At 44.0% G+C, this 18,550-nt stretch overlaps 1 protein-coding gene across 1 annotated transcript in view; it reads right to left on the reverse strand.

The window, feature by feature from the left end:
- tmtc2a (transmembrane O-mannosyltransferase targeting cadherins 2a) overlaps positions 1 to 4,016 on the reverse strand; it is a 77,236-nt gene extending 73,220 nt beyond the window's left edge. Inside the window, exon 1 of the mRNA XM_060903675.1 lies at positions 3,803 to 4,016. Coding sequence (XP_060759658.1) covers positions 3,803 to 3,885 — 83 coding nt within the window. The 5' untranslated portion in view covers positions 3,886 to 4,016. The remainder of the gene's footprint in view (positions 1 to 3,802) is intronic.
- Positions 4,017 to 18,550: the final 14,534 nt, after the last annotated feature.

The following is an 18,550-nucleotide window of genomic DNA, read 5'->3' on the forward strand; positions in this document are numbered from 1 at the left end:
TTTTTGCTGCTGTTCCTTGACTGTTCACATCTGGTTACAGTGTTTGCACATTACTGCCCTTTTGTTGCTGTTCCTTGACTGTTCACATCTGGTTACAGTGTTTGCACATTACTGCCCTTTTGTTGCTGTTCCTTGACTGTTCACATCTGGTTACATTGTTTGCACATTACTGCCCTTTTTGCTGCTGTTCCTTGACTGTTCACATCTGGTTACACTGTTTACACATTACTGCCCTTTTGTTACTGTTCCTTGACTGTTCACATCTGGTTACAGTGTTTGCACATTACTGCCCTTTTTGCTGCTGTTCCTTGACTGTTCGCATCTGGTTACAGTGTTTGCACATTACTGCCCTTTTTGCTGCTGTTCCTTGACTGTTCACATCTGGTTACAGTGTTTGCACATTACTGCCCTTTTGTTGCTGTTCCTTGACTGTTCACATCTGGTTACAGTGTTTGCACATTACTGCCCTTTTTGCTGCTGTTCCTTGACTGCTCACATCTGATTACACTGTTTGCACACATTTGCACATTACTGCCCTTTTTGCTGCTGTTCCTTGACTGTTCACATCTGGTTACAGTGTTTACACATTACTGCCCTTTTGTTGCTGTTCCTTGACTGTTCACATCTGGTTACAGTGTTTGCACATTACTGCCCTTTTGTTGCTGTTCCTTGACTGTTCACATCTGGTTACATTGTTTGCACATTACTGCCCTTTTTGCTGCTGTTCCTTGACTGTTCACATCTGGTTACAGTGTTTACACATTACTGCCCTTTTGTTGCTGTTCCTTGACTGCTCACATCTGATTACACTGTTTGCACACATTTGCACATTACTGCCCTTTTTGCTGCTGTTGCTTGACTGTTCACATCTGGTTACAGTGTTTACACATTACTGCCCTTTTGTTGCTGTTCCTTGACTGCTCACATCTGATTACACTGTTTGCACACATTTGCACATTACTGCCCTTTTGTTGCTGTTCCTTGACTGTTCACATCTGGTTACATTGTTTGCACATTACTGCCCTTTTTGCTGCTGTTCCTTGACTGTTCACATCTGGTTACAGTGTTTGCACATTACTGCCCTTTTTGCTGCTGTTCCTTGACTGTTCACATCTGGTTACATTGTTTGCACATTACTGCCATTTTTGCTGCTGTTCCTTGACTGTTCACATCTGGTTACACTGTTTACACATTACTGCCCTTTTTGCTGCTGTTCCTTGACTGATCACATCTGGTTACATTGTTTGCACATTACTGCCCTTTTTGCTGCTGTTCCTTGACTGTTCACATCTGGTTACATTGTTTGCACATTACTGCCCTTTTTGCTGCTGTTCCTTGACTGTTCACATCTGGTTACATTGTTTGCACATTACTGCCCTTTTTGCTGCTGTTCCTTGACTGTTCACATCTGGTTACATTGTTTGCACATTACTGCCCTTTTGTTACTGTTCCTTGACTGTTCACATCTGGTTACACTGTTTACACATTACTGCCCTTTTGTTACTGTTCCTTGACTGTTCACATCTGGTTACAGTGTTTGCACATTACTGCCCTTTTTGCTGCTGTTCCTTGACTGTTCACATCTGGTTACATTGTTTGCACATTACTGCCCTTTTGTTACTGTTCCTTGACTGTTCACATCTGGTTACATTGTTTGCACATTACTGCCCTTTTGTTACTGTTCCTTGACTGTTCACATATGATTACACTGTTTGCACATATTTGCACATTACTGCCCCTTTGCTGCTGTTCCTTGACTGTTCACATCTGGTTACAGTGTTTGCACATTACTGCCATTTTTGCTGCTGTTCCTTGACTGTTCACATCTGATTACACTGTTTGCACATTACTGCCCTTTTTGCTGCTGTTCCTTGACTGTTCACATCTGGTTACACTGTTTACACATTACTGCCCTTTTGTTACTGTTCCTTGACTGTTCACATCTGGTTACATTGTTTGCACATTACTGCCATTTTTGCTGCTGTTCCTTGACTGTTCACATCTGGTTACACTGTTTACACATTACTGCCCTTTTGCTGCTGTTCCTTGACTGTTCACATCTGATTACATTGTTTGCACATTACTGCCATTTTTGCTGCTGTTCCTTGACTGTTCACATCTGGTTACAGTGTTTGCACATTACTGCCCCTTTGCTGCTGTTCCTTGACTGTTCACATCTGGTTACAGTGTTTGCACATTACTGCCCTTTTTGCTGCTGTTCCTTGACTGTTCACATCTGGTTACATTGTTTGCACATTACTGCCCTTTTGTTACTGTTCCTTGACTGTTCACATATGATTACACTGTTTGCACATATTTGCACATTACTGCCCCTTTGCTGCTGTTCCTTGACTGTTCACATCTGGTTACATTGTTTGCACATTACTGCCCTTTTTGCTGCTGTTCCTTGACTGTTCACATCTGGTTACACTGTTTACACATTACTGCCCTTTTGTTACTGTTCCTTGACTGTTCACATCTGGTTACAGTGTTTGCACATTACTGCCCTTTTTGCTGCTGTTCCTTGACTGTTCACATCTGGTTACAGTGTTTGCACATTACTGCCCTTTTTGCTGCTGTTCCTTGACTGTTCACATCTGGTTACACTGTTTACACATTACTGCCCTTTTGTTACTGTTCCTTGACTGTTCACATCTGGTTACAGTGTTTGCACATTACTGCCCTTTTTGCTGCTGTTCCTTGACTGTTCACATCTGGTTACAGTGTTTGCACATTACTGCCCTTTTTGCTGCTGTTCCTTGACTGTTCACATCTGGTTACACATTACTGCCCTTTTGTTACTGTTCCTTGACTGTTCACATCTGATTACACTGTTTGCACATATTTGCACATTACTGCCCCTTTGCTGCTGTTCCTTGACTGTTCACATCTGGTTACAGTGTTTGCACATTACTGCCCTTTTTGCTGCTGTTCCTTGACTGTTCACATCTGGTTACAGTGTTTGCACATTACTGCCCTTTTGTTGCTGTTCCTTGACTGTTCACATCTGGTTACAGTGTTTGCACATTACTGCCCTTTTGTTGCTGTTCCTTGACTGTTCACATCTGGTTACAGTGTTTGCACATTACTGCCCTTTTGTTGCTGTTCCTTGACTGTTCACATCTGGTTAGTGTTTGCACATTATTGCCCCTTTGTTGCTGTTCCTTGACTGTTCACATCTGGTTACAGTGTTTGCACATTACTGCCCTTTTTGCTGCTGTTCCTTGACTGTTCACATCTGGTTACATTGTTTGCACATTACTGCCCTTTTTGCTGCCGTTCCTTGACTGTTCACATCTGGTTACACTGTTTGCACATATTTGCACATTACTGCCCTTTTTGCTGCTACGTCTGATCATTGCCTTATTTTTGTATTACACTACCTATTTTGCACTACATGTACCTTTATTTTGTACTACACTGGGTGTTTTTGTTGCTTTTGCTTTTCTTTTTGCACTATACTGCCTTTACTTTGTATTACTTCTTCCGCCCATTTATTTATTTATTTATTTATTTATTTATTTGTAATTGGTATTCATGGTGCACAGCAAACTAAGAATGTCATTGTGCAAGTGGACATGTCCTTACTGTGCGTATGACAATAAACACTTTGAACTTGAACTTAATTACAGCACACGCATGCGCACTTGCCACCAAAGTAACGTTAACATTAGAACTATTGCGGCTTTCTGAAAGCAAATGTCAACAAAACCAAACACTGAAATGTAGAATGATAAATAGGTCAAGTTACCCCAAAACATTTCTCCATCAGAGAGAGAGAGAGAGAGAGAGAGAGACTCACCTGTCATCGTAGCAGAAATCCGCGTCCAGCGTGTTGACATACAGGAGCAGAGCCACAGCGCCGCACACCAACTCCCTTATCATTTCTCAATAAAAATAACAAAGAGAACACAGACAACAACGCGGGGACTATGAGTTCTCGCTTCCACTTGTTTTCCTCATGGTTTTCCCGACGCCACAGAGGAGCCCGACTCCCTCACACAGCGCATGCCCAGCTCTGAAAGCCGCACTCTGGCTTTATTTACACGCACGCGAACGCTCTTTCTTTTAAACACAACACGCGCGCGCTCACACAGCCGCGTCTCAGTGACCGCGTGCACTGATTCACAGACGCGCATGCGCATTGTGTGTATCCACTTGCATTTGGTTGTCGTCATGGCTTGTGCAGGCTGGGTGTATTCATACAGGGCTGGTTTAGAAATTGTCAGGGTTCGTAGTAAATCAGTGTCTTTTGATTAAATGGGTTTCTTGTGGGGAAAAAAAAGGGAAAAAGAACACACCATGACTCAAATCAATCAATCTTACCTGACAGCTAGAGTTTGCAGTTTATCATTCTCATCTCATCTCATCTTATTATCTCTAGCCGCTTTATCCTGTTCTACAGGGTCGCGGGCGAGCTGGAGCCTATCCCAGCTGACTACGGGCGAAAGGCGGGGTACACCCTGGACAAGTCGCCAGGTCATCACAGGGCTGACACATAGACACAGACAACCATTCACACTCACATTCACATCTACGGTCAATTTAGAGTCACCAGTTAACCTAACCTGCATGTCTTTGGACTGGGGGGGAAACCGGAGCACCCGGAGGAAACCCAGGCGGACACGGGGAGAACATGCAAACTCTGCACAGAAAGGCCCTCGCCGGCCACGGGGCTCGAACCCGGACCTTCTTGCTGTGAGGCGACAGCGCTAACCACTATACCACCGTGCCGCCCGTTTATCATTCTACATTATGAATTATTCTACATACAGGACACTTTTTTGATGGAATAAAAACATTCCTTTCTAGGATTTGGTTTTATAGCATGCAATATTGTCAGCATATCGCTTATGTATACACTTATGACATAATACAATCGGTGGCACGATGGTGTAGTGGTTAGCACTGTCGCCTCACAGCAAGAAGGTCCTGGGTTCGAGCCAGGGCTTTTCTGTGTGAAGTTTGCATGTTCTTGATATGTCAGCATGGGTTTCCTCCGGGTGCTCCGGTTTCCTCCAAAGACATGCAGGCTAGGCTAATCGGTGGCTCTAAATTGACCGTAGGTGTGAATGTGAGTGTGAATGGTTGTTTCTCTATAAGTGTCAGCCCTGTGATGACCTGGCGACTTGTCTAGGGTGTACCCCACCTCTCGCCCATAGTCAGCTGGGATAGGCTCCAGCTTGCCTCCGACCCTGTAGAACAGGATAAGCGGCTACAGATAATAGATGGATGGATCTATTACGTCACTCTACCCAATGGAGAATGAGCACTGAATATCCATCCATCCATCCATCCATCCATTATCTATAGCCACTTATCCTGTTCTACAGGGTCGCAGGCAAGCTGGAGCCTATCCCAGCTGACTATGGGCGAGAGGCCCTGGACAAGTCACCAGGTTATCGCAGGGCTGACACAGAGACAAACAACCATTCACACTCACATTCACACCTACAGTCAATTTAGAGCCACCAATTAACCTAACCTGCATGTCTTTGGACTGTGGGGGAAACTGGAGCACCCGGAGGAAACCCACGCAGACACGGGGAGAACATGCAAACTCCACACAGAAAGGCCCTCGCCGGCCACTGGGCTCGAACCCGGACCTTCTTGCTGTGACGCGACAGTGCTAATCACTACACCACCGTGCCGCCCGAGCACTGAATATGGTTTATGATATTGCATGGTTGTCAAGACAACATGACGTCACACGTCGGAGATGTAAAACTTCCGCACTAGTGAGCAACTGTGATAATTTGTAAACAAACATGGCCGCCAGGTTTGCTTTGTGAAATACGGAAGATTTTGAGAGAATTTTGAAAGAGAAAGACGCATTGAACACCTGAAAGGAATGTGTATGTGTAATAATAAGGGGAAGCCATGGCCTATTGGTTAGAGAAGCAGCTTTGGGACCAAAAGGTCAACAGTTCAATTCCCTAGACCAGCAAAAATGGCTGAAGTGCCCTTGAGCAAGGCCCTTAACCCCTGACTGCTCCCCAGGCTGCTCTGGGTATGTTGTATGTCACTCTGGAAAAGAATGTCTGCCTATAATGTAATAATATTGGCTGGCTTTTTTTCGTGGTATATCAGATCTATTCCATTCAGCTAGCATGATATTGAACTGGTCTTCGACTCATTCAGTATCATGCTAGCTGAATGGAATAGATCTGATAGACCACTCAATGCCAGCCAATATTATTTAAGAAGGCATATCAACATATGCTTTATTAGTATTGCAGCATTGTTTCAACCTTTACTTAGTTTGAAAGTTAATGAAACCCTGGGTCATGCTTTCACAACCTTTCATTTAGTTTTGTTGTAATTTTGTCTTCTTTGAAATTTCTGGTAAAATCCTAAACAGACTCCAACATATTCAAAATTCAGCTGTTAAATTCCTTACTCATACCAAATATTCAGCACACATTACACCAGTATTCCAACAGTTATACTGACTAACTAGCTCACAGAGAATCAGATATATACTTCTACTACTCACTTACAAGGTACTACATGTCCTTCACCATTGGTCCACCATATTGGCCAACTGGTGGTACCGAAGACCAGACTGACATCAGTGGAGCAGATCTCTGATAGAGATATTTGTTTGACATGCTTGAAACTGGTACAGGCTGTTCTAAATGCTACATGATGCTTGAAACTGGAACAGGTAGGCTGTTCTGATTGTGACTTGTTTTGGTTAAGTTAAATCCTTCAGTTTTATCTTCGCTCGCACATTCTGCTCTCTGCTTAATGAAGGTTAAGTTGACCAGTAATGTCTTTCTTCTTTCATAAGACTATGATCCTGATGGGTGATGTAATGGTATATAATGTCTCTCTTCTTTCATAAAGTAGTGTAGTCTAAACCAGTGATGTAATGCTTCATCTATAACTATACATAGTTAACTTAGCTTCGTCAATCACATCATCATCATCATCCAATCACATAGCTTTAACACTCTCTTGAATGTGAATATATACTCATGTTTATCCTACGATAAACTGAGAAACATCTTTGAACATCTATGTCTGTCAGTGATCCTCACGGACCGATCCATGAAGCAGAATCTTCTAGGCACCAAAGGTCTACATTCCTAGATCATGCTTTGTCAATTCAACCTCCTTCAGTGCAGACAGATCAAAACCTATCAATCTTTTAGTGCCAAACTTTGGAATGGCCATCCAACAGGACCTTTGTAGGGGATGGCCACGTCATTTCCTCATTTAAAGAGTCAAATTTAAAAAAAGTACTTTTCCTGCCAAAACTTTTCCTTTTCTTCTTCGTGCTAGTCTCTTTCCTGCTATTATGTGGCAGCTTGTGGTTGTGTGTATGTACATATATGTATAAGAGAAGAATAGATAAAATATCTTACCACCTTAGTGATATAGTAAGCTAGTGATCCTATTAGGTATGATCCACTTGATGCTTTGAAATATAATGCAGTCCTGCTGTGAATCACTGTCTCCTGTGTGTGTGTGTGTGTGTGTGTGTGTGTGTGTGTGTGTGTGTGTGTGTGTGTGTACGAGTAGGAAACAAGGAAAAACAGATGTTAGAAAATTAGACAAAGCATGACAAGTACTCCTGACCTAGTCATGACCCGTTACTGTACGTACAATCCCGAACCTCTGACTGTTATTCCCATTGAAAGAACAAATGTTGTTTCAAGACCTCTTCAGAATGTGCTTCCTGAACTACTATCCCTCTGTGTACAAACATGATAGGTGAACAAGCTGTGAAGAGACATGGATTGTGAAATCTAAAGTACAACAAGACAAAAACCTATAACTTATATACTGTAGTCAGGTAATATGTCTTACTCTGTAGACATGAGGGACGAGATGTATTAAAATACTATACATCATGTTTAGCGGAAGGAAATAGTAAGCAAAATTACAATTTCAGTCCATGATTTAGCCTCACAGCTCCAGGTTCTATGGTTCAATCACAAACATAGTCTGTGTGTGTTTCTCTGGATTCTCTGGTTTCCTCCCACCTATGAAAAATGTGCCAGTAGGTGGATTGGCTAGTCTAAATTGGCCCAAGTTTGAATGTGTTTGCACAGTGATCTGTGATTAACTAGCATCCAATGGTGTATCCCTACACCCTGCCCAGTGTACCGATATCCACCCTGACCAGTGCTTACTGGAGATGAATGAATGTATCATTCATGTATTATTCTGCTTGTAAAGAACCACAGTGGGGTGGCACAGTGGTGTAGTGGTTAGCACTGTCGCCTCACAGCAAGAAGGTCCGGGTTCGAGCCCCGTGGCCGACAAGGGCCTTTCTGTGCGGAGTTTGCATGTTCTCCGCGTGGGTTTCCTCCGGGTGCTCCGGTTTCCCCCACAGTCCAAAGACATGCAGGTTAGGTTAACTGGTGACTCTAAATTGACCATAGGTGTGAGTGAGAATGGTTGTCTGTGTGTCTGTGTCAGCCCTGTGATGACCTGGCGACTTGTCCAGGGTGTACCCCGCCTTTCGCCCGTAGTCAGCTGGGATAGGCTCCAGCTTGCCTGCGACCCTGTAGAACAGGATAAAGTGGCTAGAGATAATGAGATGAGATGAGATGAGAAGAACCACAGTGTTTTCATCTCATCTCATCATCTCTAGCCGCTTTATCCTGTTCTACAGGGTCGCAGGCAAGTTGGAGCCTATCCCAGCTGACTATGGGTGAAAGGCGAGGTACACCCTGGACAAGTCGCCAAGTCATCACAAGGCTGACACATAGACACAGACAACCATTCACACTCACATTCACACCTACGGTCAATTTAGAGTCACCAGTTAACCTAACCTGCATGTCTTTGGACTGTGGGGAAAACTGGAGCACCCGGAGGAAACCCACGTGGACACGGGGGGAACATGCAAACTCCACACAGAAAGGCCCTCGCCGGCCACGGGGCTCGAACCTGGACCTTCTTGCTGTGAGGCGACAGCGCTAACCACTACACCACCGTGCCGCCCTACAATGTTTTCAAGATCCAGCAAAACAAAAGCACCAAGAGAAAGACTATGGATAATATACTAACTCAAAGGCTGCTGGACACTAACCCAGTTATCTCATCTCACCACTGGTTCTACCCTATCACCCATTTGCCCACAGTTTGACTACATGGACGAGTATTTTTTTTTGAAGATGCAAAAAAGTCTTCAGTAAGCATGTTATCCTTCTCAGGGTAGTGGTGAATCTGGAGCCTATCCTGGGAATACACCCCAGATGGGACATCAGTCCATTTTGGGGCACCATGTAAAGACACATTCACATACAGGGGCAATCTCATCTCATCTCATCTCATTATCTCTAGCCGCTTTATCCTTCTACAGGGTCGCAGGCGAGCTGGATCCTATCCCAGCTGACTACGGGTGAAAGGCGGGGTACACCCTGGACAAGTCGCCAAGTCATCACAAGGCTGACACATAGACACAGACAACCATTCACACTCACATTCACACCTACGGTCAATTTAGAGTCACCAGTTAACCTAACCTGCATGTCTTTGGACTGTGGGGAAAACCGGAGCACCCGGAGGAAACCCACGCAGACACGGGGGGAACATGCAAACTCCACACAGAAAGGCCCTCGCCGGCCACGGGGCTCGAACCTGGACCTTCTTGCTGTGAGGCGACAGCGCTAACCACTACACCACCGTGCCGCCCTACAATGTTTTCAAGATCCAGCAAAACAAAAGCACCAAGAGAAAGACTATGGATAATATACTAACCCAAAGGCTGCTGGACACTAACCCAGTTATCTCATCTCACCACTGGTTCTACCCTATCACCCATTTGCCCACAGTTTGACTACATGGACGAGTATTTTTTTTTGAAGATGCAAAAAAGTCTTCAGTAAGCATGTTATCCTTCTCAGGGTAGTGGTGAATCTGGAGCCTATCCTGGGAATACACCCCAGATGGGACATCAGTCCATTTTGGGGCACCATGTAAAGACACATTCACATACAGGGGCAATCTATTATAGTCAATCCACATACCACTATGTAACCTGAGATTAAAATAGACATTATCCAAATAAGTAACAAGAAAAGGGAATAATTTAAACATGAACGCAGGAAAACATTTTACATTAGGGATCTTCTGCTTCTTTTCCCCATAGCCAGCAAGGGCATCACTGATGACATTTTAACAGTCTATCATTGGTGTGTCTAGAGCATTTAAACTTGGCAGAGCCCATCCCTCTCCAAGCTTTATCAGTGGACAATTTAAAGTAGCCAGTTAGTCTAAATGCATATCTTTGGACTGTGGGGGAAACCAGAGCACCTGGAGGAAACCCACACAGACACGGGAGAACATGCAAACTCCACACAGAAAGGCCCCTCGTCAGCAATGAGGTTCGAACCTGGACCCTTCTTGCTGTGAGGCGACAGTGCTAACCACTGCATCATCATGTCATCCATTCCATGGGGGTGCTGGAATGTTAACCACCATACATGTGGTATGAACTATTTATGCATTACAGTTATTCATCTCATCTCATTATCTGTAGCCGCTTTATCCTTCTACAGGGTCGCAGGCAAGCTGGAGCCTATCCCAGCTGACTACGGGCGAAAGGCGGGGTACACCCTGGACAAGTTGCCAGGTCATCACAGGGCTGACACAGACACAGACAACCATTCACACTCACATTCACACCTACGGTCAATTTAGAGTCACCAGTTAACCTAACCTGCATGTCTTTGGACTGTGGGGAAAACCGGAGCACCCGGAGGAAACCCACGCGGACACGGGGAGAACATGCAAACTCCACAGAGAAAGGCCCTCGCCAGCCACGGGGCTCGAACCCGGACCTTCTCGCTGTGACGCGACAGCACTAACCACTACACCACCGTGTCTCCCCCATTACAGTTATTATTATTATAAATAAAATTTAGGGTGCTGCAGCACCCTCAGCACCCCCACTTCCCATGAGTTTAAGTTGAAATTACTGTGATAAAATCAGCGTTCATATTCCATATACCGAAATTCTGTTTCTAATATCCATATATGTCTCATTTAGAATCATGTTTTCCAGAAAGACTGATGAATGTTGCAGCGGAAACCATAAATCATAATCAGGAGTGGCACAGATTTGAGACACTCCCCTCAGTAATAACACTAATTCCATTCAGCCCAATGTAAAATCAGTTAAGCTCTGCTGTGCAAAACAACTAATAGCAAATAATCAGACCATTGTGATAAGAGGCAAAGGCTGAAAATCAACATCGTCCCAAATTCCCCAAACACACAAGACATGAAATACATGAAAACTATTGTGGCAGTTGGTTGGCACCATGGCTCATCAATTCTTCCACTGAATCTACCCATTTATTTCTTTTTACTGCCCTGTTCCCCTGATTATTTAACTGGCTTGTTGTTCTTCATAAATCATAAATCTGCAAACTTGATTTTTTTTTTCCTCAAATAGAGCAGAACTGATGGGTCTGTATACTCAGTCCCTAATGTTCACAGCTGTCAGATAGATATGTTTGAATTTCTTCTCCTTTAATCACAGAATAATAGTAAGCTGATTATAAGGAAAGTAAACGATTTGGGAGCTGGAATCTGCTATTATCCACACATGTTTAAAACAGCTGTCGAAGGATCATCTGAACAATAAGCAACTGAAAGCAAAGTTAGGACTTTATTTTATCAATATAAATATTTTGAGTTAAATTTATATTAGAGTTGATTCATTTTCTATAACAACATAGCTTGGATAGTTGTTTCGGCTGTAATTCAAATGATAGGTTTATATTATGGGCAGCACGGTGGTGTCGCACTGTCGCCTCACAGCAAGAAGGTTCTGGGTTCGAGCCCCGTGGCCGGCGAGGGCCTTTCTGTGTGGAGTTTGCATGTTCTCCCCGTGTCTGCATGGGTTTCCTCCGGGTGCTCCGGTTTCCCCCACAGTCCAAAGACATGCAGGTTAGGTTAATTGTTGGCTCTAAATTGACTGTAGGTGTGAATGTGAGTGTGAATGGTTGTCTGTGTCTATGTGTCAGCCCTGTGATGACCTGGCGACTTGTCCAGGGTGTACCCCGCCTCTCGCCCATTGTCAGCTGGGATAGGCTCCAGCTTGCCCGCGACCCTGCACAGGATAAGCGGCTACAGATAATGGATGGATGTAAGTTTATATTAATGTGTTATTGCTTTTTCTGTAAAAGTATTGTTGGTATTCAACAAAGAAAATGTACAATCAATGATAACAGGTAGCATGGTGGTGTAGTGGTTAGCACTGTTGTCTCACAGCAAGAAGGTTCTGGGTTTGAGCCCAGCGGCCGACCTGGGCGTTTCTGTGTGGAGTTTGCATTTTCTCCCTGTGTCTGTGTGGGTTTCCTCTGGGTGCTCTGGTTTGGTTAACATGGGGCAGCCATGACCCTATGCATTTAGGTTAAAGTGGGGCAGTGACTTCATCTCAGTTATTATCCATTGATATTCACCTCGCCTTTGGCGAATAATTGTTAATTATTACATGGCTTTACTGAATACTCAATTCTGATTGGTCAATTACAGCATTCTATTGTCTGTTATTTCTGCATAACAGACTTTTGCTCTGGATCACATCATTAGCAGAAACATCTCATCTCATTATCTGTAGCCGCTTTATCCTGTTAAACTTCTCACTGTTTAGCGCTGTGTAAAATAGCTGTGTGTTGTGTAGGGAATAAAACAAGACAGGGTGTGTTAGATACTGTATCTCATCTCATTATCTCTAGCCGCTTTATCCTGTTCTACAGGGTCACAGGCAAGCTGGAGCCTATCCCAGCTGACTACGGGCGAAAGGTGGGGTACACCCTGGACAAGTCGCCAGGTCATCACAGGGCTGACACATAGACACAGACAACCATTCACACTCACATTCACACCTACGGTCAATTTTAGAGTCACCAGTTAACCTAACCTGCATGTCTTTGGACTGTGGGGGAAACCGGAGCACCCGGAGGAAACCCACGCAGACACGGGGAGAACATGCAAACTCCGCACAGAAAGGCCCCCGCCGGCCACGGGGCTCGAACCCGGACCTTCTTGCTGTGAGGTGACAGTGCTAACCACTACACCACCATGCCGCCCCTTAGCAGAAACAACAATCAATAAAATCAATCATCAATATTTTGTGTCAAATTATTTTTGTCTTTGGTAAATACTTTTGTAATAAGCAGGATAATGTACAGACAGCCTGTCATTATTGCAAAATAAAGCCTTTCAGGGTGATCCAAGACACCTCCATTTCACGATGGGGGTCCTGCATCACTCTGTCTGTGTTTATTTCACAGTAATGACTGGCTGTATATTATCCCTTACATAATAACCTTCAGGGTGGTAACAGTAACTCTGCTGTGCGTCACACCATCCCAGTGTTGATTACTTTCTTATGGCAGCATGGGGATCATGTTTTATTCCTTCCGATCATTTTCTGTGATTATCTAGCATTGTCTGAACGATAACTTATGTAAACCTTGTGTACAACTGACCACAAAATTCATCACAGTATCATCAATTTTGTCGTATATTTGTTAAAATGAATTATGAACTTAATACAGTCTCATTCTAATATCTTTTCTCATCTCTCTCTCTCTCTCTCAGTTTTGGAGAGTTCAGCTAACCCTTCCGTTTAATCTCCAGTGCATGACTTTTATTGTTTGTTGTGTCTAGTCAAGTATTCAAGAAGAACAACTTGCTATGCCCCCATTTCACAGAACAGATAAGAAATAATAAACAGATGTTATTTTGTCTGCGACTAATTTATAACTGATGTTTTACAGCCTGAATACAAAACACATAGTCATGATATTTAGTTTGGGGGCATTGTGATATGTTTTTTCTATTTTTTTTCCCACACCACAGTCTAAAATTGAACACTAAAATGAAAAGGAAACCGAGGTCTTTATATCTTACCATAATTCATATCTTCATAATAACAATTTGCCTGAAAACTACTGAGATGAAAAATAAGACATCATGTGGTTGTTATTATTATTGAACAAGACAGTTTTTCACCCAGTCAGTGTTTGCAAACCCTGAAAATAATGAACCATAACCTTCATATTAGCATTACAATGATTTAACATCATTTGGAGATTATTAAAGAATGAAAATTTGCTCCTTCTGCCACCAGAGACAACGGAACCTTCTCTAAGACTGAATAGAAAGCGTTCTACTGTGACTTGTTATTTTCAGTTCTTGTTTCTTGTAAGTTTTTATGCATTGATTTTGCTGTTCATGCCCTGGACGAGTGATTATTTTCAGATGGAACTCATCATGTGTTGTTATGGACAGATGGGGTGTGTGTATGCGTTGTGTGATTACTCCAACATCCCTGCATCCTGTTTGCCCCCACTGATGGAGGGTCATCGATAGAAAAGACAAATTGCACCTCTCTTTCCTTCCAACTTCCCCCGGACTTTCTCATTCCCATACGGTGCCTTTTTAGAGCACTGATGACCGATAAGGATTGTTACATGACTCCGCTAGCCTTCCTCCTCCTTCTGCTTCCTCTGGACGGAAGCTTGTTGCGCTCCCCCGCCAAGCTGCATGGGATCAGCTCCTCAGACCAGGCAGGGCATTCTATACTTCACAGTATGACAACCACAGCGTCTGAAGCCTTACTTACTAACTTACAAAAAAAAAAAAAAACGAATAGTGAATTGTTTAGATTTATACCACAATCATATCTGATTGGTCAGATGGAACAGCAGCTCTGACAGTAGTGCTGACTATAATCCAAATCAAATCAAGTTTAAAAAAGTTATTCTTTAACAAAGACATTGAATCTTTGATATGGTAAAGAGATGTTTTGTTCACATTTATGGAAGGAGTCTCCAGTGTCAGTGATGTGTAACATTCAGTAAGTTTTCTGTCATGGGAGAATCTTCTGGAGATAGGACTTTGCACTTTCTGGCTTCTCTGTAACACACCAAGGTGCCAAGCTGCATTTTTGTCTTATTAACTTCAAGAAAGAAAATAGAAAAGGTATTGAGAGAATGGCTGTTACACAACTTTAAAAGTAACTGAAAATGGATAAAAAGTACGGCATGTCTCATCTCATTATCTCTAGCCGCTTTATCCTGTTCTACAGGGTCGCAGGCAACCTGGAGCCTATCCCAGCTGACTACGGGCGAAAGGCGGGGTACACCCTGGACAAGTCGCCAGGTCATCACAGGGCTGACACATAGACACAGACAACCATTCACACTCACACCTACGGTCAATTTAGAGTCACCAGTTAACCTAACCGGTGGCACGGTGGCGTAGTGGTTAGCGCTGTCGCCTCACAGCAAGAAGGTCCTGGGTTCGAGCCCCGTGGCCGGCGAGGGCCTTTCTGTGCGGAGTTTGCATGTTCTCCCCGTGTCCGCGTGGGTTTCCTCCGGGTGCTCCGGTTTCCCCCACAGTCCAAAGACATGCAGGTTAGGTTAACTGGTGACTCTAAATTGGCCATAGGTGTGAATGTGAGTGTGAATGGTTGTCTGTGTCTATGTGTCAGCCCTGTGATGACCTGGCGACTTGTCCAGGGTGTACCCTGCCTTTCGCCCGTAGTCAGCTGGGATAGGCTCCAGCTTGCCTGCGACCCTGTAGAACAGGATAAAGCGGCTACAGATAACGAGATGAGATGAGTTAACCTAACCTGCATGTCTTTGGACTGTGGGGGAAACCGGAGCACCCGGAGGAAACCCACGCGGACACGGGGAGAACATGCAAACTCCGCACAGAAAGGCCCTCGTCAGCCACGGGGCTCGAACCCGGACCCTCTTGCTGTGAGGCGACAGAGCTAACCACTACACCACCGTGCTGCCCAGTACGGCATGTCATTTTAAATAAATAAAAACGTTTAATCTTTGCCAAAGTGCTATAGGAAGACAAACTAGATAGATACTGTGACTAAAGTCACAGTGATTTGCACTAACTCTTACAAACTGGGACGTCTGGTCACCGCACCCTATGGTAAGTGATAGAGAATGACAGTGATGGAAAAAAATCCGTTTTTCATGGATCATTCCAGTTCGGTGATCTGGATCAGCACTAAAGGTCACAGCAAATTAATTTAGCCCAGAGGTATTCTTCTTGTGAAATTTGGTGAGGATTGGTTGAAAACTGAGGGAGAAATAGCATCCTAAAACTGTTAGGAGGTTAATGATAATAACAACAAGAATAAGAATAATAAAGTAGAAAGATCCTGAGCGAGAGTAACAATTTGTGCTACCGCTGCTAGCGCAAATTAATAAAACACTTTAGGAAGGGCAGTTATTGGAAAATAATCAACTTCAGGGTGGTAACAGTAACTCTCTGTGTTGGTCAGGCTACATCACACCAGCCCATTGATTATTTTCCCATAACATTTCTAACACAAGGGTGGCACGGTGGTGTAGTGGTTAGCGCTGTCGCCTCACAGCAAGAAGGTCCGGGTTCGAGCCCCGTGGCCGGCGAGGGCCTTTCTGTGCGGAGTTTGCATGGTGTCCGCGTGGGTTTCCTCCGGGTGCTCCGGTTTCCCCCACAGTCCAAAGACATGCAGGTTAGGTTAACTGGTGACTCTAAATTGACTGTAGGTGTGAGTGTGAATGGTTGTCTGTGTCTATGTGTCAGCCCTGTGATGACCTGGCGACTTGTCCAGGGTGTACCCCGCCTTTCACCCGTAGTCAGCTGGGATAGGCTCCAGCTTGCCTGCGACCCTGTAGAACAGGATAAAGCGGCTAGAGATGATGAGATACAGTATCTAACACACCCTGTCTTGTTTTATTCCCTACACAACACACAGCTATTTTACACAGCGCTAAACAGTGAGAAGTTTGTAGTCATGTGTTCTTGCTAGCAGTGAGGCGGAGGCAAGACAGAAGAAACAATTTATTTGATTCATTTATTTTTAGCCTTTATAGTACATTTCTATAATGCAAACAAAGATAATAATCTGAAAAAAAAAACAGAATCGGGTCTGTTGTAACGCAGGAACAAAACATCTGTCTGTGTTTATAGAGGTATTATAAAACATTAAATGTAATGATTCCTCCTATGAGAAAAACATTCATCATTTCTCTTCCTCTTTGCTTCCAAAGATTCCTTCTCTTTACACCATCATTGCAAAACTAGGATCTGGGAACAATAAGGAGATTGAAAAAGGAATTAGACTGTTTCCCTTGGCATTGCTATTTCCATGGAAGGGATTGCGTACATTGCATCATAACATCATATCCTGTATGTGTCTCAAATCCTGATTTAGCAACAGGTCAGGAAACAGAACCTTGTCGTTTGATGGTGTTGATTTTATGCATGTTAACCCCATACCTGTTTCCAAGTGCTTGTTATTCTGTCTACTTGGGAAAACACTGCAAATCTAATTAAGCTATTATTACTTTATAAGAGTGAGGGCTTGTGTGGAAGTGTCCCTTTGTGTACGGTACACCCATCCGCCTGCTGTTTTCTGCAGTTATCTAATCAGCCGATCCCTTGACAGCAGCACAATGCATCAAATCATGCAGATACAAATCAAGAGCTTCAGCTAATGTTCACCTCTTCAAACATCAGAATAGGAAAAATTGTGATCTCAGAGTGTGACTTTCACTGTGGCATGGGTGTTGGTTTGAGCCGGATGGACTGGTTTCTTTGAGTATTTCAGAAACTGCTGATCTCCTGGGGTTTTCACACACAAAAGTCTCTAGAGTTTACACAGAATGGTGCGATAAACAAAAAACATTGAGTGAGCGACAGTTCTGTGGGTGGAAACAAACGCCTTGTTGATAAGAGAGGTCAGAGGAAAATGGCCAGATGAAATGGTTTGAGCCGCCAAGAAGGATATAGTAACTCATAGCAACTCTCTACAACCGTGGAGAGCAGAAAAGCATCTCAGCATGCAACAGCAGAAGACCACATTGGGTTCCATTCCTGCAGCCAAGAACAGGAATCTTAGAATAGAAGAAGCCTTTATTTGTCACACGCACAATCAAGCACAGTGAAATTTATCCTCTGCATTTAACCCATCTGAAGCAGTGAACACACACAAGTGAGCAATGAGCACACACACATACTCAGAGCAGTGGGCAGCCATGCTACAGCACCTGGGGAGTAGTTGGGAGTTAGGTGCCTTGTTCAAGGGCACTTCAGCCCAAAGCTGCCATGTTAACCTAACCATGTGTCTTTGAACCGTGGGGGAAACCGGAGCACCCGGTGGAAACCCATGCATACACGGGGAGAACATGCAAGCTCCATGTCCCCGTCGGCCGCTGGGCTCGAACCCAGAACCTTCTTGCTGTGAGGCGACAGTGCTAACCACTACACCACCGTGCCACCCAAGAATCAAGAACAAGTTCCTATTAAAGGGGCCGGTGAGTGTGTATATATGTGAGACAGTAACACAAATGTGTATGTGCTAGCTGGTGGTAGTTTTCAATAGGTCATCAATACCATAACGGCAACATAATACATCTCGGGGGCGTCGTGGCTCAGGTGGTTAAGGCGCCATACCATGAATGCGGGCGACCCGGGTTCGATTCCGGCCCGAGGTCATTTCCCGATCCCTTCCCGTCTCTCTCTCTCCCGCTCATTTCCTGTCTCTGCACTGTCCTATCCAATAAAG

Source organism: Neoarius graeffei, chromosome 21, assembly GCF_027579695.1.
Source record: "Neoarius graeffei isolate fNeoGra1 chromosome 21, fNeoGra1.pri, whole genome shotgun sequence".
In the NCBI taxonomy this organism is placed as follows: Eukaryota; Metazoa; Chordata; class Actinopteri; order Siluriformes; family Ariidae; genus Neoarius; species Neoarius graeffei.